Genomic DNA, 22929 nt, shown 5'->3' with positions numbered 1-22929 from the left:
CCCATATCTCTTGACCCGAGGCCGTCCCTGACCCCACTTCTTCCTGAATTGTATACAGGTGTCTTCCCTTTCCCCTCCCTGTTCCACAACTCTTGACATTTTTTAACCACAGTTCTTATTAACCCATTGGCTTCTGAATTTACTGAATGACGTTTCCATGTCAACATTAGGATGTTTGAGAGCCTGCTTGGCGAGAACATCCACCTCCTCATTCTCCTCTACTCCCACATGAGCTGGTACCCAGAGGAACCTCACCATTACCCCCATCTGTCTCAACCTAAACAGGCACTGCAAAGTCACATACAATACATTGTCTGCTCCGTGATAAAGTGCTGAACATGAGAGACGATGACTACCCTGTCTGGCCTCACCTCCCCCACCCACTCTGTAGCATGAGTWAGGCCAGGAACTCCTTTGTGTATACTGATAAATTATCCATTGGTCTTTTTGTCACAGCCATCAGGAACACTAAAAGCTGCACCTGTGCTCCCTGTTTTAGGGTCCTTAGATCCATCAGTGAATATATTCAAGAAAGCATAGTACTGAGTTCTTAAATGTTCACTTACACTGCTAAATGACTTAAATGTAAATGTTTACTGAATCTACCCTAGGTCTAACATTGATTGAGGGAGAAACCAAGGGGGGATACCAAAGCCTGCCACTCTGGTGATCCACTTTTGAGCTCTGGCGCCACCCATCTTTGCAATTAAAAAATGCTGGCTYAGGCATAACCAGGGGTGTAATCATTATTCTAAATAGTCATAAAACGTTCTGTTTTGCAACTAAAACAAGCATTTCTATAGGACAGATTCAGGTACTGTAGGTCCCTCCCTGTTTGCTGAACCTGTCCAATAGAAACGCTAGTATTCATTGCAAAATGTAAAATTTCCAACTGTTTGGCATGATTACACCCCAGTGACACTCCACCAAGCTGAAATTATATGGCCTCGTCAACTCATAAAAATTTTAATTCTTTGTCACAGTTGTTGGCCAGTTGGTATAATAGTGGTCTCAGTCCTCAATTCCCAAATCCTAAATTATATTTACTTTATGCTCCCCAGTCTGCGAAGGTAGCTAGTTTAATGTACCATAATTCTTTGGTTTTGTGAAATGAATTAATCATTTCACCAAAATCRAATATTTCTTAAACGCTTCACTTGAGCAATGCAATGTGTACACACTATGGGGCTACGGTAGTATGCAAACGATAGTGGAAGAGAAAAAACAGACAATGTGGTACACTTGATATATTAATCCCTTTACTGAGAATAACATATACCACACCACCCATGATAACATGATGGGATGGAGGAATCCAATTGTTCAAATCATTAAACACAAAACTTTCAAACAAAGAATTAACAGCAAAGCTAATTTTCCTTACAGAAAACGGTTCTGTACTGGCCACAAAATAAAGGGCCTTAGTTGGAAGAATTCCATTAGTTTTTGGTGAAGTTTAAAATTGTTACACAACTAGAAAAATTAAGTATTGTAATATTTTGTTTATTAATGCTCAAGTATGTTAAAATGTATTCTTTTTAACCTTGTTTTTTATTTTTGCATAGGATTTTGTTGATGACCCAGGCATTTGAAACCAATGTAGTAATCTCTACCCGCCTTTTCTCAGTTGCCTGTGTACAAAAAAGAAAAACAAGCATAGGATGAGAAATATTATTATTATTTTTAAACATTTAGTAAGCGGTCTTTACACATCAGGAGGTAGCGGCAGCAGCGGTTGTAGTGATGACTCCCACTTTCTGTGTGGCATCCTTCTTTGCCTGGTGGGCCTGGAGCACGGCAACAGCCTCCTCCACCTGCACAAACAGTGAAATAGGAGACAGTCAGAGATTTGGACAAAACTATGACTCTAGATCCCTTATGATCTTATTCTGATATTATCCTGTTGCTGGTACCTTGGAGCGCAAGGATTCTTTGGACTCCAGCATGTGCAGCAGCTCAGAGTTGTCGATCTCAAGCAGCATCCCAGTGATCTTCCCTGCCAAGCTGGGGTGCATGGCCTGGATCAGGGGGAACAAGCGTTCCCCTGAGAGAGAGAGCGAGAGAGATGGAAGGTTAAGAATGGTTCTCACAGGTAAAATTATACTGTATAATTGCACCTTGTTGCATTGATGTTCAAAATCCCTCCAAAGGGTCTAGACTCTAGAACTTCCAAGGAACAATATGACACACCGCCAATCTGTTCCAGCACTCACTCACCAAGCATCTGCTTCTGCTCCTGAGGCGCTGCAGCAGCCAGCACAGAGGCTGTGAGAGGCTCCTGACCCTGCACATCAACAACTGGTTGAGACTGAGAAGAGAAAGACAGGCCACAAAGAGTTTAAAAACAGGGGGAAGTGATGAATATACAGTACCATTCACAAGTTTGGACACACCTACTCATTCAAGGGTTTTTCTTTATTTTTACAATGTAGAATAATAGTGAAGACATCAAAACTATGAAATAACACATATGGAATGATGTAGTTCCCAAGAAAGTGTTAAACAAAATCAACATATATATGTTATATTTGAGATTCTTCAAAGTAGCCACCCTTTGCCTTGACAGCTTTGCACACTCTTGGCATTCTCTCAAACTAGCTACACCTGGAATGCTTTTCCAACAGTCTTGAAGGAGTTCCCACATAAGCTGAGCACTTGGTGGCTGCTTTTCCTTCACTCTGCGCCAACTCATCCCAAACCATCTCAATTGGGTTGAGGTCGGGAGATTGTGGAGGCCAGGTCATCTGATGCAGCACTCCCCTTCTTGGTCAATTAGCCCTTACACAGCCTGAGGGTTTGATGGGTCATTGTCCTGTTGAAAAACAAATGATAGCCCCCACTAAGCGCAAACCAGATGGGATGGCATATCGCTGCAGAATGCTGTGGTAGCCATGCTGGTTAAGTGTGCCTTGAATTCTAAATAAAGCAGACAGTGTCACCAGCAAAGCACCCCCACACCTCCCCCTCCATGCTTCACGGTGGGAACTACACATGCCGAGATCATCCTTTCACCTACTCTGCCTCTCACAAAAGACAGAGGTTGGAACTAGTGTCCATGTCCGTGATTCTTGTCCCAAGCAACTCTCCTTCTTATTGGTGTCCAGTAGTGGTTTCTTTGCAGAAATTCAACCATGCAGGCCTGATTCATGCGGTCTCCTCTGAACAGTTGACGTTGAGATGTGTCCGTTACTTGAACTCCGTGAAGCATTTGTTTGGGCTACAATTTCTGAGGCTGATAACGCTAATGAACTTATCCTCTGCAGCAGAGGTAACTCTGCTTCTTCCTTTCCTGTGGCGGTCCTCATGAGAGCCAGTTTCATTATAGCGCTTGATGGGTTTTGCGACTGCACTTGAAGAAACGTTCAAAGTTCATGACATTTTCCGGATTGACTGACCTTCATGTCTTAAAGTAATGATGGACTGTCATTTCTCTTTGCTTATTTGAGCTGTTCTTGACATATGGAGTTTTTTTTTTACCAAACAGTGCTATCTTATTTATACCACCCCTACCTTGTCACAACACAACTGATTGGCTCAAATGCATTAAGGAAAGAAATTCCACAAATTAACTTTTAACAAGGCACACCTGTTAATTGAAATGCATTCCAGGTGATTACCTCATGAAGCTGGTTGACAGAATGCCAAGAGTGTGCAAAGCTGTCATCAAAGGCAAAGGGTGGCTACTTTGAAGAATCTCAAACATAAAATATATTTAGATTTGTTGAACACTTTTGTTACTACATGATTACATGTGTAATTTAATAGTTTTGATGTCTTCACTATTATTCTACAATGTAGAAAATAGTAAAAATATAGAAAAACCCTTGAATGAGTAGGTGTCCAAACTTTTGACTGGTATTACGTATGTATGCATACAGTTGAAGTCAGAAGTTTACACACACCTTAGCCAAATTTAAACTCAGTTTTTCACAATTCCTGACATTTAATCCTAGTAAAAATTCCCTGTCTTAGGTCAGTTAGGATCACAACTTTATTTTAACAAGTGAAAAGTCAGAATAATAGTAGAGAATGATTTCAGCTTTCATCACATTCCCAGTGGGTCAGAAATTTACATACACTCAATTAGTATTTGTTAGCATTGCCTTTGTTTATCTTTGGTCAAACGTTTCAGGTAGCCTCCAACAATAAGTTTTGGCCCATTGCAACTGACAGAGCTGGTGTAACGGAGTCGGGTTTGTAGGCCTCCTTGCTCGCACACRCCTTTTCAGTTCTGCCATCTATTTTGTTAAGTGCACCAGTACCTCCTGCAGTAAAGCACCCCCACAACATGATACTGCCACCCCCATGCTTCACGGTTGGGATGGTGTTCTTTGGCTTGCAAGCCTCCCCCTTTTCCCTCCAAACATAACGATGGTCATTATGGCCAAACAGTTATATTTTTGTTTCATCAGACCAGAGGACATTTCTCCAAAAAGTACCATCTTTGTCCCCATGTGCAGTTGCAAACCGTAGTCTGGCTGTTTTATGGCGATTTTGGAGCAGTGGCTTCTTCCTTGCTGATCGGCCTTTCAGGTTATGTCGATATAGGACTCGTTTTCATGTGGATATAGATACTTTTGTACCCGTTTCCTCCAGCATCTTCACAGGGTCCGTTGCTGTTGTTCTGGGATTGATTTGCACTTTTCGCATCAAAGTACATTCATCTCTAAGAGACAGAACGCGTCTCCTTCCTGAGCGGTATGACGGCTGCGTGGTCCTATGGTGTTTATACTTGTGTACTATTGTTTGTACAGATGAGCGTGGTACCTTCAGGTGTTTGGAAATTGTTCCCAAGGATGAAGCAGACTTGTGGAAGTCTACAATTTTTTTTCTGAGGTCTTGGCTGATTTCTTTTGATTTTCCCGTGATGTCAAGCAAAGAAGCACTGCGTTTGAAGGTAGGCCTTGAAATACATCCACAGGTACACCTCCAATTGTCTCAAATTATGTCAATTAGCCTATCAGAAGCGTCTAAAGCCATGACATAATTTCCTGGAATTTTCCAAGCTAGTAGATGTCCTAACCGACTTGCCAAAACTATTGTTTGTTAACAAGACATTTGTGGAGTGGTTGAAAAACTAGTTTTAATGACTCCAACCTAAGTGTATAAACTTCCGACTTCTACTGTATATGCGTTTTATGGTTACATACACCAGATAGGTGCAGTTAAATGTGTTGTTTTACAGGGTCAGCCATGGTAATACGTCGCCTCTGGAGAAAATTAGGGTGAAGTGCCTTGCTCAAGGAGACAGACAGATTTTTCACCTTGTCGGCTCGGGTATTCGAATCAGCATCCTTTCGGTTACTGGCCCTATGCTCTAACCGCTAAGCTACCTGCCGCCAGGTTAGTGAGTTTTACCTGCTGTAAGGCGATGGGGTGCACCACCTGGGGGTTAGTGTTGCGTACACTTGTGGCGTACTTGTAGGATGTCATGGCCCGAGGGGCAGGGACTCCCATGGAGGGACGAGGACCCATGGCCTGGCCAGCAATTCCTAATGGTAGGGATTAAACAAAGTATGTATGAGCCAAGCATATGAAGTTTGATGAGGTATTATTTCCACAATGTCAATTGTAATCAGATGTACTGAGGCAATCCAGTCTTACCAATTCTCTGAGCTCCAGAAGGCCCCATGCTTCGGGGGCCCTGGTCGCTGGCATTGGGAGTCAGGTGTCTCAGGTTGGCACGTGGACCAGGCTGGCGCAGGGAGTTGGGCATTCCCTGGAACCCACCTAGGAAGGAAGGTGGAGGCAGGGTTACTATTGGACAGAAGTTAAAGTCCCCATAATACAGTATGTCACCAGGACATGTAGTACTTGAATAAACATCGCCTGGATATACAACTCATGATAGATTCAGTCATTGTGTATAATGTCATCTCTAACCCTCACCTTGGCCTCTGCCACCCTGCTGCTGCCAGCGGGGGTTGTGCCTCATCTGGGCCAGCTGATTGGGTGCATAGTAGGTGGTCCTGTTCTGGGCCTGACGCGCGCGCGCACACATAATGTTGCACAACATTAAAGTTCTCAATCTTACTCTACATAAAAAAAACGGATTCTTACTGGCATATGCACAGCAGTCTATCATATCAACTGTCAGAACCCTGACATGGCTGTTGTGACGGGCATTTCCAGTAAAGCACACAACTCTCAAAACCATTTGAACCCGCTCTCCCTTCAACACTAACCTGTGGCACTGCAGGCATGAAGTATCCACTGGCGGGCTGGAACTGGTTGATGATGGCGTTGGCTGGCATGGCCCTCATGCCAGCGATGCGCTGCACATACTGGTTAGTGAGGTGGGCCTTGCGCTCTTCTTTGCGCTGAGCCAAGGCCACGTAGAGTGGCTTGGAGCCCACGATGCACCCGTTCATCTCAGTCACAGCCTTGGTGGCCTCCTCAGGAGAGGAGAAGCAGACGAACCCAAAGCCCTTGGACCGCCCCTCCTCCAGCATCACCTGCATTGAAAGAAGTCAGCTGTGTTAGATCTGGATAACATACTCCAAATACAAAACTAAAAAGGGGTCATTGTGTTGTTGGATCACATTGACCTCTGCTAAACGCTCTCACCTTGGCACTGGTGATGGACCCGAATGTGGTAAACTCCTTTCGCAGTTTCTCGTCGTCAATGGTGTCGTCCAAGTTCTTAATGTAAAGGTTAACGCCCTGAAACCAGAAATACACAGTTATGACACACATACTCAGCCTGGCTTGTTGCCTAATGGGTGGGTACTATGAAACAATATGTCAAGTTGAATGATGGCATTTGTTTCTTATCAGTGTTCTATTAGACATAGTGGTGCCAGAGGAGGTGACTGACCTGGTAACGGCTGATCCTCTCCTGTTTCAACATCTCAAACTTTCTCTTTAGCTCTGCCTGCCGTTCCATCTTCTTCTGAGCACGCCCCACGAAGACGGTCTTCCCGTTGAACTCTTGACCGTTCATCTCCTCACATGCCTGAGAAGAGATTAATTCGTTACAACCAGTGTATATGTAGTAAACCCATAAGTTAACACAATGTGATGAGTGATTGTCTCAGTATTTTTCCACCAACAATGAAATCCCACTGACTTGTATTGACAACTGTTGTTATGTGGGTATAATATACCTACCTTGTTAGCATCCTCGTGTTTCTCGTAACTCACAAAGCCAAAACCTCTGGATTTGCCACTGGGGTCAGCCATAACCCTCACACTGAGAGTTTTACCTGCAGGGAGGAAAAGGGAATAATTGAGACTCCGGTATATGAGTTTGGAGAAAGGCAAGTTCATGTTTAGGTTGCTTGGGTGGATTTCAAGACTAATATGTGAAAAACTAAATGGCTCCACTAATGAGAAAACTCAGTATGAACCTGTGTGTCACAGCTTACCGTATTGGTCAAACATTTCCTTTAGCTTGTCATCATTCATGTCGTCTCCAAAGTTCTTGATGTAGACGTTGGTGAACTCCTTTGCTTTGGCCCCCAGTTCTGCCTCCCTCTCCTTCCGAGACTTGAAACGTCCAACGAACCTAAACACAGCGAGAGAGCAGCGACACAACTCTTGTAAAACAGTCCTGAGCAGGAGGGAGAAAGGGACTGTGATCCATCTCTCATGTTTTTCATCTGAGATACATGTTTTCTGGCTTCAAGCTGGTGTTCACAGCACTGACATTGAGGATGCCCAGACATGACTACTAAATAGAAGGAAGCACTTCGTATAAGAGCACATTGAGTCAGTCAAGGACCTCTCAGGAACAACATTGATCAAACTTCTTGCACGGTTTGTGGCACCACAATCAGGAAAACAGAGCATTCATGCTATACACCCAGAACATTCATGCTATACACCCAGAACACAGCACACAAAGAATGACATTTCCTGGTCCAAGACCTGAAGGATGGAGGGACAGAGGTTCATAAAGAGGAAAGCTGAGGACCAAACGAGCTTGTTGGATCATTTTCCTCACCTCAGACTTTACCTTGCTATGCAGACCTCTCCCAATCCGTGCTCCAGTATTGCATTCCTGCACTCGCTCCATCACTAAAACACACAAGCGTGGTTAGACACACATACACACGTCAGGCAGGCAGACGGGGTGGACAAACGTACAGACGGACGCTCAGCTAACACGGGGTGTGAGGTGACCAGAGTGTGGACATGTTTTGTAGGTTTAAAAAAAAAAGGTTAATTTCCCAGTAAGCACTGCAAAAAAACATTCACTGTTAGTTGTGTAGTTCAACAAACCACACAGAAAGCCAGGGTGTATGGGGACAGTGTGGGGTGTTATATGGCTCGTTATATCTATCTACAGGCCTTTTTGGTTCCAGGTAGAACCCCTTTGGGTTCCATGTGTATCACTTTCCAGAGGGTTCTACATGGAACCGAAAAAAAGGTTCTCCTATACCTATGGGGATGGCCAAAGAACCCTTTTTGAGTTCTCTCATTCACCTTCATTATCACTAGAACTGTTTAACTTCCCCCTTAACAAGTTGAATTGTCTTTTGCCTTGTCACAGTATAGGCAAACAGATGAGCTACTACAATCCTTATCAACATCCTAGCTGCCCTTGATTTATCTTAACCAGGAGTCTCCAACCCTGTTCCTGGAGAGCTACCGTCCAGTAAGTTTTCGCTCCAACCCTAATCTAGCGCACCTGAATCTAATTATTAGATGATTGATAAGCTGAATCAGGTTAGATACAACTGGGATTGGAGTGAAAACCTACAAGAGGGTAGATCTCCAGGAACAGGGGCTGCGTTTCAAACTCATTAAAGACATACCCTCCACCACTTACCCTCGCCTTATGCCCTTGGGGGAATCCCCGCGGCCATCTTTGTCGTTGGTCCAAATGATTAACAAAGCAAGGGAAGTTGGCAATGTAAGCCCCTCAGCCCTCGTTTTTGATCGAGTTAGCAAGTGTACAATTATGGTCACTCCGGGCCTGAAATTTCCCATAATTAAATTCGCTAAGAAAAGTCAGCCAAAACTTAAAACCAACATTACCCACCCTCTCCTAGTTAATCAGACACTCACACCTTGCGATCGTTCAGAAGCATGCCGTTCATCTTCTCGATGGCGCGGTCAGCTGCGTCCTGCGTTTCAAAGTGCACAAACGCGTATCCCTTGGATCCATTCTCATCACATACAACCTGTTTGAGAAAAAAATGTATGCCGTTTAAAAAATACATTACATAGTACGTATACACATAATGTCTATGGTCATACAGATGTCTGGCCGGAAACACTTCCATCTTACTTTGCAAGACAGGATGTTCCCAAAGGCAGAGAAGGTGTCATAGAGGGCCTTGTTGTCAATGGTCTTGTCCAGGTTCTTGATGAACACGTTGCCCACCCCAGACTTCCTGAGTGAGGGATCTCGCTGTGACCACATGATTCTGATTGGCTTCCCTTTCACCACATCAAAGTTCATGGTGTCCAGGGCTCTCTCGGCTAGAGGTCAGGGGGAGAGGTCAGAGGGTAGAGTCAGGGTGTTAACTTACAACATTAAAAACATCTCAGACACTGGGTCCACCACACCATGTTGTTTATGCTATTTAGTGCCCACTTCGAATCATGGACACCACACCACTCTGCATGCTACACCATATGTACGCCTCCCAATCATTCACTCCACCAAATTGTGTCCTGGTGGACAGGACTAGAAGTTATTCCTGGTCATGTGGTCAGAAAAAAACTACTGGCCCTAGTTTAAAACTTCTTATGGCTGCATCCCGCTACCGGGATCGATATGACAGCAGCCAGAGAAAGTGCAGGGCGCAAAATTCAAAACAACAGAAATCTCATAATTAAAATTCCTCAAACATACATGTGTCTTATATCATTTTAAAGGTATTCTTGTTGTTAATCCCACCAAAATGTCCGATTTCAAATATGCTTTTCAGCGAAAGCACTACAAACGATTATGTTAGGTCACCATCAAACCACAATAAGCACAGCCATTTTTCCAGCGAAAGATAGCAGTCAGAAAAAGCAGAAGAGATAAAATTAATCACTAACCTTTGATTATCTTCATCAAATGACACTCATAGGACTTCATGTTACACAATACATGCATGTTTTATTTGATAAAGTTCATATTTATAACAAACAATCTGAGTTTACATTGGCGCGTTACATTCACTAGTTCCAAAACATCAAGTGATTTTGCATAGCCACATCGTTTCAACAGAAATACTCATCATAAATGTAGATGATAATACAAGTTATACACATGGAATTATAGATATACCTCTCCTTAATGCAACTGCTGTGTCAGATTTCAAAAAAACTTTACGGAAAAAGCAAATCATGCAATAATCTGAGACGGAGCTCAGAAGAATTTTGGGGTCAACAGAAACCAGAAAATACATGATAAATGTTTCCTTACCTTTGATGAACTTCATCAGAATGCAGTCCTAGGAATCCCAGGTCCACAATAAATGCTTGATTTGTTCGATAATGTCYGTTATTTATGTCCAATTAGCTACTTTGGTTAGCGCSTTTGGTAAACAATTCCAAAGTCACAAAGCGCSTCCACTATAACGTGACGAAATGTCCAAAAGTTACRTAACAGTCAGTAGAAACATGTCAAACGATGTACTGAATCAATCTTTAGAACGTTGTTAACATACATCTTGAATAACGTTCCAACCGGAGAATTAGATTGACTTCAGAAGAGCGGTGGAACGGACGTCCTCTTTAATTTTTTAAATTCATAATACAAAAATCAACTTACATTGCTACATCAAACATGTCTAGCAAACCAAACACCGGTATTAACAATGCTCAAACATACAAAAAATATAAATACAAATAAAATACAAAAAATATACAATTTAAGTGCAATTATATTCACTCTGAAAATATCTTATTATAATGATTCATGAAGATGTTATTCTTGTCGTTACTCACTGGGGTTAGTGTTTTAATAAGATAATTAAATTCAATCAGAAAAATTGGTAATTTTGGTATAGAATTTTGGAATTTTTGTTTGTGTATAAAGTATTTGKCAACAAGAATAAAAAAATTAACAATCATTTCAGTGGTTTTGTTATCATTGCAATAGTAACATATTATATATTTTATGTAMAATTTTGAAGTGCACTTCCTTAACTTTGTTTGGTATACAGTATTTGTAAGGCCTTAACCATGCATTTTTCCAGACAATGTCAGGAATAAGCATGTTCCAGAAAAACTTTCCTCTCGGTGTAAGTTGGTTTTGTGAATGAAGAATTTGTCTTATATATTTATTACAACAAGATTTCTCAAGTAAGTCCACGCCTTCCAATCTGAGTTCTGGATAAACTTTGTGATCATTCCCAAAATTAAGATTACTTTTCATAAATGTAGTTAGACCACTGGGAACGGCTTTGATCACAGAAATAAACTCTCTGAAAGGTATTGGAAACTCTTTCAATGTTAGAAATTGTTCATATGTGAGAATATTACCCTTGTTGTCGAAAATATCAAGAACAAAGTCAATATTCCTCTCATGCCAGCTGGGGTAGAACATTGACTTATTCAACTTATTCCGCTTTATGAGGGGGAAAAATTGTGCAGGAAACATATTTTCCAGGCCAGTAAAGCTTGTTGGTGAAACCTAGCCAATTTAGCAGGTAATCTTTCAGGAATATAATTACATTTCAGTAAAAATTGAAGACCTCACAATTTATTAAACACATTATTTGGAATGAAATACCATATTGAATCAGTATCGAGCAAACATTTTTTCAACCAGTTTATCTTGAAAGTGTTATTTATGTCAACAAATAAACACTTCTAGACCGCCTTCAGCTCTTTTGTTAGAAAGGACATATTTTTTTAGTTTGTGAGCTTATTTTTCCAGATGAAGTCAAGAAAGGTCTTATTGATCTCTTTACAAGTAGCTGGATTTACACATAATGAATATGAGGGGTACACAAAACGAGACAGTCCCTCTGCCTTGGACAGATAGCTCTCCCAAGTATAGAAAGATCTCTCTGTAGCCAATTATTAAATATTTTTTTTCTCTTAATTTTAGGAGAGAATTCAAATGTTGTCTGACTAAGTGGTTTTTCGACAGATGTATTTCTAAAATATTTAACACAGTCCATTACAGGAATATTTTCAATTTCTTTATCATCAGAGTCAAATAAACATAAGATTTCACATTTAGAAACATTCAGCATTAATCCCGATGCAATAGAAAATGCAGTTATAGGCATTAAGGGAATGTGCGACCTGGTCTTTGTCTCTTAAGAAAAGAGTAGTATCATCAGCCAGTTGGGAAATTTTGATTTCTTTGTTAAAAATGGTTAAGCCATACAAATGTGCATCATTCAGAATATCTAGAGATAGAAGTTCCACAACCAAAATTAATAAAAATGGCGAAATTGGGCATCCCTGTCGTACACTTCTGTTGATACTAAATATTTTGGAAGTATTAAGGTTTAGTAGCACAGAACTATTTATATCTTTGTAAAACATGMAAATTACTTTAATAAAATGTTCACCAAATCCAAAAAGTTTAAGAGACCTAAAGAGAAATTCATGTTCAAATGGGTCAAAAGGCTTTACAGAAGTCCAGAAATAGGACAACCGCATCTGAGTCAATTGCATCTGAATAATCTATAAGGTCCAAGACTAAACGAATGTTAGAGCTTATGTGACAGCCCTTCAAAAATCCTGTTTGAGTCTCATTTATAATGGTATCTATTCCTTTCTTTAATMTTTTGGCATAAACCAGAGCAATCAATTTTTAATCAACATTTAATAAAGTAATTGGTCTCCAATTGTCAATGAGAGAAGGGTCTTTATCAGGCTTCAGAATCAATGAAATAAGGCCCTGTTTCATAGTGGAGACCATTTCCCCATTTTTAATGCAATCTTGAAACATATTGAAAATCGGGTCTTCTAGCAACTCCCAAAACTGTCTATAGAATTCAACTGACAGGCCATTAGGGCCAGGTGACTTCCCTTTTTTCATTGAATTCAGAGCCTCTCCAATTTCTCCAATTGACACAGGTGAATCGCAAACTGAGTGGAAATCATCCTCAATTACCGGGACACAACTCTGAATGTGGCGAATGTAACTTTCACAACCATCTTCCTGAAATTGAGAGCTGTAAAGGTTTTCATAAAAGGAATTGACAAATGATATTGTAATGGGATCTTTGCATAAAACATCGTTAATTTTGAGTGCAATTATAGATTTTCTTTTGTAGTTTCTCTTTTCAAGTGCAAAAAAGTAACTAGTGTTTCTTTCCCCTCTTCAATCCATTTTGCTCTTGACCTTACAAAGGCGCCCTTTGCCAGATCCGTGTAAGTCTGTTCTAATTCTAGTTGTAAAGACCTGAACACAGACTCCTCTTCTTCAGATAGATTATCTTTCTTTAGAAAACTGTCAAGCTTGCTCATCATCTCCTTTTCTCTATGGTTCTTTAATTGCATCAGCTCTTTGGCGCRTTTAATGGCTACCACTCTGACTTTATATTTGAAAAATTCCCATCTACTTCCATGACCCAAATCTTTTCTTGCAAAAATATCTTTAGCTAATGATTTGCTGTTTTCAAGTGTATTGTTTAATTTCCAATATCCTCGAGTACCTTTTGATTTTTTAGTAGCTTGTAAATTCAGGGAAATCAAGTGATGRTCAGAAAAGGGAGCCAACTGATGATCTACATCTATAAACAAATTGTAACAAAAAAGGGGAAATTAGGAATAAATCTATTCTAGATTTACGTGACAGTTTTGTTGGTCCAGGTATAACCCTTAGCATCCGGATTGAAATAACGCCAGGCATCCTCAACACGAAGATCCATGCATAATGTAATGATAATGTTACTATTTTGAGGGTTTTGACTCGTTCTAGGAGGAAAACGATCAGCAGATGCATCAGGTGTTTCATTAAAATCCCCTGAAATAATTAGAAAAGTCTCTGAGGAGGACGGACGTCCTCCTCATGTGAAGGCGCATGGTGAATGCGTGATCAGCCCGTGGAAGTGATTACTCATTCCTGTCTCCTTCGGCCCCCCTTCACATTAGAGTCATCAGACAAAGTTCTGTTTACTGTTGACATCTAGTGGAAGCCGTAGGAAGTGAAAACTCATCCATATCTCGCTGTAATTTCATTGAGAGCTTGGTTGAAAATCTGCCACCTCAGAAAAAATTCAAACAGGAAGTGGAACTTCAGGTTTTTGCCTGCCATATGAGTTCTGTTATACTCAGACATAATTCAAACAGTTTTAGAAACTTCAGAGTGTTTTCTATCCAATATGAATAATAATATGCATATATTAGCAACTGGGACTGAGGAGCAGGCCGTTTAATATGGGCACCTCTGTGCACCTTTCATCCAAGCTACTCAATACTGCCCCTGCAGCCATAAGAAGTTAATTAATTAAGGCACATTTCTTTAAAGAAACCACGCTACTATTGGAGTGTCCTAACTACTAACTAAACCATGTGACTATGGAGTCTGACCCCCGCCTGCCACCACACTGACCAGCTGTTAGGGGAGGGCACATGGCGCTCACAGACACATAGGACCAGAAGTGCCTTGCAGGCCACAAGTCATAATTTATGCACACTCTCATAATGAATATAAACAATGGGATACATACTGTACATGTACGGTTATAATTCAAATGGGGCAAATGGCTCTTGAAAACGTGACATTCTTTAACAGGTTCTCTTTTAGAGGTTCTAATTAATACCAGCCACTATTCATTTTATTTGTCCAAACTACATATGCTGCCAGTGTGCTGCAACTTCGATTTACGTTTCTAGATCTGCCTATCGTTATTTATGTTGTGCCAGTTCGCATTTTCCTGCTGCCTCTCTCATGTCCATCTGGGCACACGTGCCAACCAGAGACCTCCCCTTTGTTCCCGTCACTCCACAGCAACACACACCCGGGCTTTAGAGCTAAACATGTCCGGTAAACAAAACAGAGCTCCCTTGCGTCTGCTGGCATCAGCAGTTTGCTGTGCAATTGTACTTCACACAAACCAGCTCAGAGATGGTGTGTGATGGTTTTTCATTGTCTGTCTAGTTCTGGAAGGTTCCCATGGCCAACCTTGATGAAAAAACATGAGCACCATGTGGAGCTGGGATTGCTGAATGGATGAATAGCAGAAATAGATAAACACATGAAATCAAACAAGAGGTGAACTGAATGTAACACACAAAAAACCCTTGAAGTGAACTTCACAGGTCAATGTGATATACTGTAAATGTATTTTGTCATAAAAACTGAAAACTGGATAGTTTATTCTAGGCGAGGCAGGTAGCCACCCTAATATATTCTGTCAAACATTACCCTTAAGTGGAGACTTTAGGGTTTTAGATATTATAGGCAGGGAATATTTAGGCTGCCTGAGAGATATTTAGAGAGGGGTCCTGAGAGTATGTGCTGGTGTGGAATGTTGAGGAGTTGAGCATTATCTGCCTGCCATTGATGGGAGACACATTCAACAAGAATGTTCAGATGATCAACACCAGGTCTTGAAACTTAAATGCAGCTGTGACATGCTGAAAGTGGAGATGGTCAGCCAAAGTGACTTTAGACACATGAAGGAAGACTAGTCTTTTCAAATTCACTGAACAAAAATATGAAAACGCAACAATTTCAAAGATTTTTCTGAGTTACAGTTCATATAAAAGGAAATATCTGAACTGAATTAATTGAAATAAATTCACTAGGCCCTAAATCTATGGATTTCACTTGACTGGGAATACAGATATACATCTGTTGGTCACAGATACCTTAAAAAAAAATAGGGGTGTGAATCAGAAAACCAGTCAGTATCTGGTGTGACCACCATTTGCCTCACGCACATCTCCTTCGCATAGAGTTGATCAGGCTGTTGATTGTGGCCTGTGGAATGTTGTCTCACTCTCCTCTTCAATGGCTGTGTGAAGTTCCTGGATTTTGGCGGGAACTGGAACATTGTCTTACTCGTCAATCCAGAGCGTCCCAAACATGCTCAATAGGTAACATGTCTGGTGACTATGCAGGCCATGGAAGAACTGGGACATTTTAAGCTCCCAGGAATGGTGTACAGATCCTTGCGACATGGGGCCGTGCATTATCATGCTGAAACATGAGGTGATGGAGGTGAATGAATGGCACAACAATGGGCCTCAGCRTCTCGTCATGGTATCTCTGTGCATTCAAATTGCCATCGATAAAATGCAATTGTGTTCGTTGTCCGTAGCTTATGCCTGCCCATGCCATAACCCCACCTCCACCATGGGGCACTCTGTTCACAATGTTGACATCAGCAAACCACTCGCCCACACATGCTGTCTGCCATCTGCCCAGTACAGTTGAAACCAGGATTAATCCATGAAGAGCACACTTCAGCGTGCCAGTGGCCACCGAAGGTGAGCATTTGCACACTGAAGTCGGTTACAACGCCGAACTGCAGTCAGGTCAAGACCCTGGTGAGGATGACGAACACGCAGATGAGCTTCCCTGAGACGGTTTCTGACAGTTTCTGCAGAAATTCTTCGGTTGTGCAAACCCACAGTTTCATCAGATGCCCGAGTGACTGGTCTCCGACGATCCCGCAGGTGAAGAAGCCAGATGTGGAGGTCCTGTGCTGGTGTTTTGAGGCCGGTTGGACGTACTGCCGAATTTTCCAAAACGACATTGAAGACAGCTTATGGTAGAGAAATTAACATTAAATTCTCTGGCAAAAGCTCGTGGACATTCCTGCAGTGTACATGCCAATTGCACGCTCCCTTTACATCTTGAGACGTCTGTGGCAATGTGTTGTGTGACAAATCAGCAAATTGTAGAGTGGCCTTTTATTGTCCCCAGCACAAGGTGCACCTGTGTAATGATCATGCGGTTTAATTCGCTTCTTGATATGCCACACCTGTCAGGCGGATGGATTATCTTGGCAAAGGAGAAATTCTCACTAACGGACGTAAACAAACTCAGAACATTTTTGGGATCTTWTATTTCAGCTCATGAAACATGGGACCAACACTTTACATGAGGCGTTTATATTTTTGTTCAGTGTATGTGGTAGTAGTTGTACTACACTTTTACTTCGTGACATGATGCTAGGTTGAAGATGACAAAGGTTAAAAGCCAACTCATGCTTGAMCCGACAATGTAGTCGGAGACTTCGTATGGAGAGTGACAGCATAACGAAGCCCCGGGAGGCATGCAGAGGCCAAATCATGCGCCGTACCGCATCGCCTTGCCACTCTCAAATTTTCAAACAATGCGGAGGGCTCCGTATAGCACCGTATTGACATGATTGGTTGATGGTAGGTGGGGGCGGGTGGTCTTGTATAAACACAAACTCACTTCCTTGACAACTTACTTCACAATAGCTCTGCTCAGCGCAAGAAGTATGAAAGCCCTGMCTTATGCGTCGCAGTACGGCCACTTCAGACGTCAAATTGACCATGCAGAGCCTTTAAAACAATGGGATTCTAATATCCCATAACTCTTTGCAACAATGGGACTAGCTATGCTAGTTAGCAATCCGCGCTGGTAACAGGTTTGTGATGATGTTGTCTTAACCTGTATATTCACGACCTAGACATGACGTTATATTGTGTTTATGTGATCAAAATACAACCTCCAGGTAATATTGCCATGGGGTTCTCTACACTGGCTCAGACAAGTGATGGCAGGTATAAAATGAAAACATCCCAAACTGTATAAACAGTTGGCAAACACAGACACCTTCATAGAACACAAATTATAGCTCAATCCTGCCAGGTCACACTCACCAACAAATACAGCATTCTACTGTAGATGATAACTCTACATTGGATAATGAGAAGAGTGATTGTTGAATCAAGTGGCATATCAAAGCATGAAATTATGTTGTATTTCAGACTTCTTACAATAGCCACAGGATTGGGGCTTGGACTGACTCCCAATACAAATGCTGGAAATTCCTCAAGTGTGTACCCTTGTATGGCGTGAGTTGTGAGTGGATTTGGGAAAGAAATTGTAAGCCCCTAAAACATGAGCAAAACATTACAGATCCACATGTAGAATTACAGAACCCTTCAACAATTACTCAAGAAATCCAACCATAAAAAGGTGTTACATCCCAGAGAAAAGTTTCTGCTTCTACAAATACATTCCTGCTATCTATTCAGACTTATTCTTTTCAGATCAGATGACACACAAATGCATGACATCACATGATCCGAAGAAAGCAGAGAAATGCACAAGTTAATGTTCAGATGTGCCTTTTCTTCCTCTCTGTGTGTGTAAGGCAGCAGGGGAGGCGATGGGAATTAATTTCAATGCAGAACGTTTTCCTGATGGCCCTTTAAATAGGAGCTGAAATGAGTCACTTTGGGTTCCAGCGTTTCCCAAACTTGGGCCTCGAGACCCCAAGGCGTGCACATTTTGGTTTTTGCCCCAACAACACACAGCTGATTCAAATTATCAAAACTTGATTAGTTGATTTGAATCAGCTGTGTAGTGCTAGGGAAAAAGTCAAAACATGGGATCCTGAGGACAGAGTTTGGGAAACCCTGGGTTAGGCAGTGTGGAGCAGTACTCTGGAGAAAAACTGTAGCGCCACTTATTCAAACGTAAATGCAGAACACAGACAGTAGCCTGGCTACAACATGTACAAAGCAGGAGTCTTGGAGCAGATTCTGGTCAATCCTCCAACACTGTCAGATGGAATAAGTGGGCCATCATTGCTATATTGGTCAAGAGATACTATTCCAAATGTGTACTTCTCCACTCAACGGAGTTGGTCCATGCAAGGCAAAACGTAGTTTGAGTCTGTACAGTATGCTTTAGTACACTGACTGTGCCATGCATGGTTCTGAGCAAGTTTACTTGAGAGTCCAAAGTGAGGGAAAACGTTTATCCTCGCCCATTAATTTTGTTACTTGCAGAGTTGGGGCTTAGCCTACGCCTCTTAGGTTGCCTTTGTATTGGTATGTTTGCACTATGTAGTGGAGTCGGGAGGTAACCACAGAGCTCTATTTAGGTAACATAGGCGTGAATGATGTAAATATGATCAAAAGTAGGTGTGAATTATGTAGATATGATCAGAAGTATGTGGACACCTKCCCATTGAAAAATCGTATTCCAAAATCATGGGCATCAATACAGAGTTGGTCCCCGCTTTGCTGCTATAACAGCCTCCACTCTTCTGGGAAGGCTTTCCACAAGATATTGGAACATTGCTGCGGGGACTTGCTTCCATTCAGCCACAAGACCATTAGTGAGGTCAAGCACTAATGTTAGGGGATTAGGCCTGGCTCGCCGTGTGCGTTCCAATTCACCCCAAAGCTGTTCGATGGGGTTGAGGTCAGGGCTCTGTGTAGGMCAGTTAAGTTCTTCCACACTGATCTCGAAAAAACCATTTCTGTATGGACATCGTTTTGGGCACGGGAGTATTGTCATGCTGAAACAGGAAAGGGCCTTCCCCAAACTGTTKCCACAAAGTTGGAAGCACAGAATCGTCTAGAATGACATTGTATGCTGTAGCTTTAAGATTTCCCCTCACTGGAACTAAGGGGCCTAGCGCGAACCATGAAGACAGCCCCAGGCCATTATTCCTCCTCCACCAAACTTTACAGTCGGCACTATGCATTGGGGCAGGTAGCGTTCTCCTTGCATCCGCCAAAATTCAGTAAAGCCAGCTTTACACCACTCCAGCCGACACTTGGTATTGCGCATGGGGATCTTAGGCTTGTGTGAAATGGAAACCCATTTCATGAAGATCCCGACGAACAATTCTTGTGCTGACGTTACTTCCAGAGGCAGTTTGGAACTCTGTAGTGAGTGTTACAACCGGGGACAGACAGTCCTGTTCTGTGAGCTTGTGTGGCCTACCACTTCGCGTTTGAGACGTTGATGCTCCTAGACTATCCACTTCACAATAACAGCACTTAAGTTCAGCACTTAAGGCAGCTCTAGCAGGGCAGAAATTTTACTAAATTACTTGTTGGAAAGGTGGCATCCTATGAAGRTGCCGTGTTGAAAGTCACTGAGCTCTTCAGTAAGGCCAGTCTCTACTGCCAATGTTTGTCTATGGACATTGCATGGCAGTGTGCTCGATTTTATACACCTTTCTGCAACGGGTATGGCTCAAATAGCCGAATCCACTAATTTTATGGGGTGTCTAAACTTTTGTATATATTGTGTACTTTCTAACAGGAAATCATAACACAATTGATACTCATTAAAAGCAAGATGTGCTTTACATTGTATACTCTTAGACAGATGCACAGAATAACACGGTGAACAACATGCTAAAATCAAAGATCCAATCAAYTCTTTACCGTTATGCAAACAGACACCGATTTTGAGGCATGCTTTTTTTCTTACCGTCCGTGGGTTGCGAGAAATTCACATAGGCATAACCCAGAGAGCGTCGGGTGATCATATCACGACATACTCGAATAGACAGCACTGGTCCAGCTGGGCTGAATTTCTCATACAGCATAGCTTCAGTGATATCAGGGTGCAGGTCGCCAACATATAGAGAAGCCATTGGATAACTCCCCTTATTCGCTGTGTTAATTTCTTGAAGTGCACAAAATGTATGAGTTCTTCCCTCACGCTAGCCACGAGAATTGTTAAGAATTGTCCGCCGGGGCAGAATCTCTGCGTAATGAGCCTAAGACGCTCTTTCCACCAAAATGTGACTTGACCTAAAAGTATTCCACGACTCGCTGACGAGAAGAGAAAAGAGACAGCTAAAACAGAATGAAATTTCGGCGTATTCTCCTGAAAATTCGATTTGTCCTAAACGTCGGGTTAAGCCCGAGGCCTATTATTAACCCCCAAAAATAATATTTTGCGATTTCAAATATTTTTTAGATTACGACAGCTACTTATTTTTGAGATTTTATGTATTTTATATTTTTTATATATATATTTTTTAAAGTTGTTAAAGAACGGTGAGTTACACTCACGGTTGTTTTGTGGCCGGGGAAAGAGACTGCGTGGGAAAAGCATGGGCACTATATAGACAGTGCAGTGCGCAGAAGAAATAGACAGGGTCAGACTTGTGATAGAAAAAAAACTGAGCATGCGTTGTAAAAGAGAGCGCGGCGGGTGTTCCGTCACAACTACTCAACACAAATCCCTACAGCGACATCTGGGAGTGACCACAGCTTTTTGCCATTGACCGGTTTATTCAACCCAAAAATAATAATTGCGACATGTGTAGGGTAACATGGGGTAAGACTACCCACCTAAGATCAATGTCTAATTGCTGAGAAAAAGTTTGGATACTTTTTAAAATGTTATTTTTAGGTGGATGATGGTCATGCTTATGGTAACAAACTATAATGGAAATGGCTGCAGTTTACATTTTTTTTATTTAATAAAATGTCATTTTTATGAAAGGAGCATTTGATTAGTTGAGGACGATGATTTATTTGGTCAAGTGTGATTATATCTACAACTTTTTCTAAACGACAATTAAAAAAAAWATATATTTACCTCATTGTTTTGATGGAATGACTTCAAACTGATGAAAAACAGGAAAATGGTAGTTGATCAGGACTAGTTGCAACCAAAGGAACTGTTAAAAGAATTTTGTAAGACTAACGGGGGGCGTCTTACCACACAGAGGGCGTCTCACCCCATTAGTGGTGGAAAAAGTACTCAATTTTCATACTTGAGTAAAAGTAAAGATACCTTAATAGAATATGACTCAAGTAAAAGTCACCCAGTAAAATTCTACTTGAGTTAAAGTATTTGGTTTAAAATATACTTAGTGACTAGTAAAGTGTGCTAAGGAACAGAAGCTGGGTATTGGAGAAAGGCCATCAGTTCTACCAGACAATACAGCTGATGAAGGCGCATGAACTTGGTGAACGGATAGACGTGGTTAAGGGCAGTGAGGAAGAAGGTGAAGAGCCGAGTGCAGAGGGAAGATGTGTGTTGAGGAAGAATGGCACCAATGGTCTGAGTCTTTATGTGGCTTTTGGTAAACTCCAAGCGGGCTGTCATTTGCCTTTTACTGAGGAGTATCTTTCGTCTGGCCACTCTACCATAAAGGCCTGATTGGTGTTGTGCTGCAGAGATGGTTGTCCTTCTGGAAGGTTCTCCCATCTCCACAGATAAACTCTGGAGCTCTGTCAGAGTGACCATCGGGTTGGGCTCCAGAGTTGGGCAGAGGTCTAAGGCACTACATCTCAGTGCTAGAGGCATCACTACAGTCCCTAGTTTGATTCCAGGCTGTACCACAACCGGCCGTGATTGGGAGTCCCATAGGGAGGTGCACAATTGGTCCAGCGTCGTCCGGGTTAGGGTTTGGCCGGGGTCGGCCGTCATTGTAAATTAGAATTTGTTGACTGACTTGCTTAGTTAGATAAAGTTTATAACCAAGGCCCTTCTTCCCCGATTGCTCAGTTTGGCTGGGCGGGCCAGCTCTAGGAAGAGTCTTCGGTGTTATAAACTTCTTCCATTTAAGAATGATGGAGGCCACTGTGTTCCTGGGGATCTTCAATGCTGCAGACATTTTTTGATACCCTTCCCCAGATCTGTGCCTCGACACAATCGTGTCTCAGAGCTCTACGGACAATTCCTTCGACCTCATGGCTTGATTTTTGCTCTGACATGCACTGTCAATTGTGGAACCTTATATAGACATGTGTGTGCCTTTCCAAATAACGTCCAATTAACTGAATTGACCACAGGTGGACTCCAATCAAGTTGTAGAAACATCTCAAGGATGATCAATGGAAACTTTTCAWTTTTTTGTCTCATAGCAAAGGGTCTGAATACCCATGTAAATAAGGTATTTCGTTTTTTTATTAATTTGCAAACATTTCTAAAAACCTGTTTTCACTTTGTCATTATGGGGTATTGAGTGTAAGGCTGTAATGTAATGAAATGTCGAATATGGTCTGAATAATGTGGTCTGCAATTTCCAAATGCACTGTATAAATATTTTTATTTTATTTAACTAGGCAACTCAGTTAAGAACAAATTCTTATTTACAATGACGGCCT

At 41.8% G+C, this 22929-nt stretch overlaps 1 protein-coding gene across 3 annotated transcripts; it reads right to left on the bottom strand.

The window, feature by feature from the left end:
• Window positions 1-1237: 1237 nt before the first annotated feature.
• LOC111968814 (polyadenylate-binding protein 4) lies at window positions 1238-20960 on the bottom strand. 3 transcript variants are annotated; one of them, XM_023994702.1, is made up of 14 exons: window positions 20881-20960; window positions 9236-9429; window positions 9013-9128; window positions 7368-7507; window positions 7111-7205; window positions 6818-6955; window positions 6568-6663; window positions 6186-6455; window positions 5890-5980; window positions 5605-5730; window positions 5359-5492; window positions 2218-2308; window positions 1914-2044; window positions 1238-1814 (listed from the first exon to the last, which is right to left on the bottom strand). In XM_023994702.1, exons 1-14 carry the CDS (start codon window positions 20921-20923, stop codon window positions 1713-1715), a joined length of 1767 nt encoding a protein of 588 aa, XP_023850470.1. In that variant the 5' UTR covers window positions 20924-20960; the 3' UTR covers window positions 1238-1712. The 3 variants fall into 3 exon arrangements, 2 of the variants coding, with proteins under 2 accessions (XP_023850470.1, XP_023850469.1); XM_023994701.2 differs by having other exon boundaries at window positions 20291-20920; XR_002877918.2 differs by lacking the exons at window positions 1238-1814; window positions 1914-2044; window positions 2218-2308; window positions 5890-5980 and having other exon boundaries at window positions 5403-5492; window positions 20291-20921.
• Between the last annotated feature and the right edge of the window lie 1969 nt (window positions 20961-22929).

The sequence above is a fragment of the Salvelinus sp. IW2-2015 genome, linkage group LG9 (assembly GCF_002910315.2).
Source record: "Salvelinus sp. IW2-2015 linkage group LG9, ASM291031v2, whole genome shotgun sequence".
Lineage (NCBI taxonomy): Eukaryota > Metazoa > Chordata > Actinopteri > Salmoniformes > Salmonidae > Salvelinus > Salvelinus sp. IW2-2015.
This window is presented reverse-complemented; position numbering and strand designations above follow the sequence as displayed.

Bases quoted from the DNA above. Each gene is read 5' to 3' on its own strand.
- LOC111968814 (XM_023994701.2), bottom strand. From the start codon at position 20,456: ATGGCTTCTCTATATGTTGGCGACCTGCACCCTGATATCACTGAAGCT. The intron at 9,129-9,235 runs GTAAGATGGAAG...TTTCTCAAACAG, and splicing joins GGAACATCCTGTCTTGCAAA to GTTGTATGTGATGAGAATGG. The intron at 2,045-2,217 runs GTGAGTGAGTGC...TCTCTCTCTCAG, and splicing joins GGAGCAGAAGCAGATGCTTG to GGGAACGCTTGTTCCCCCTG.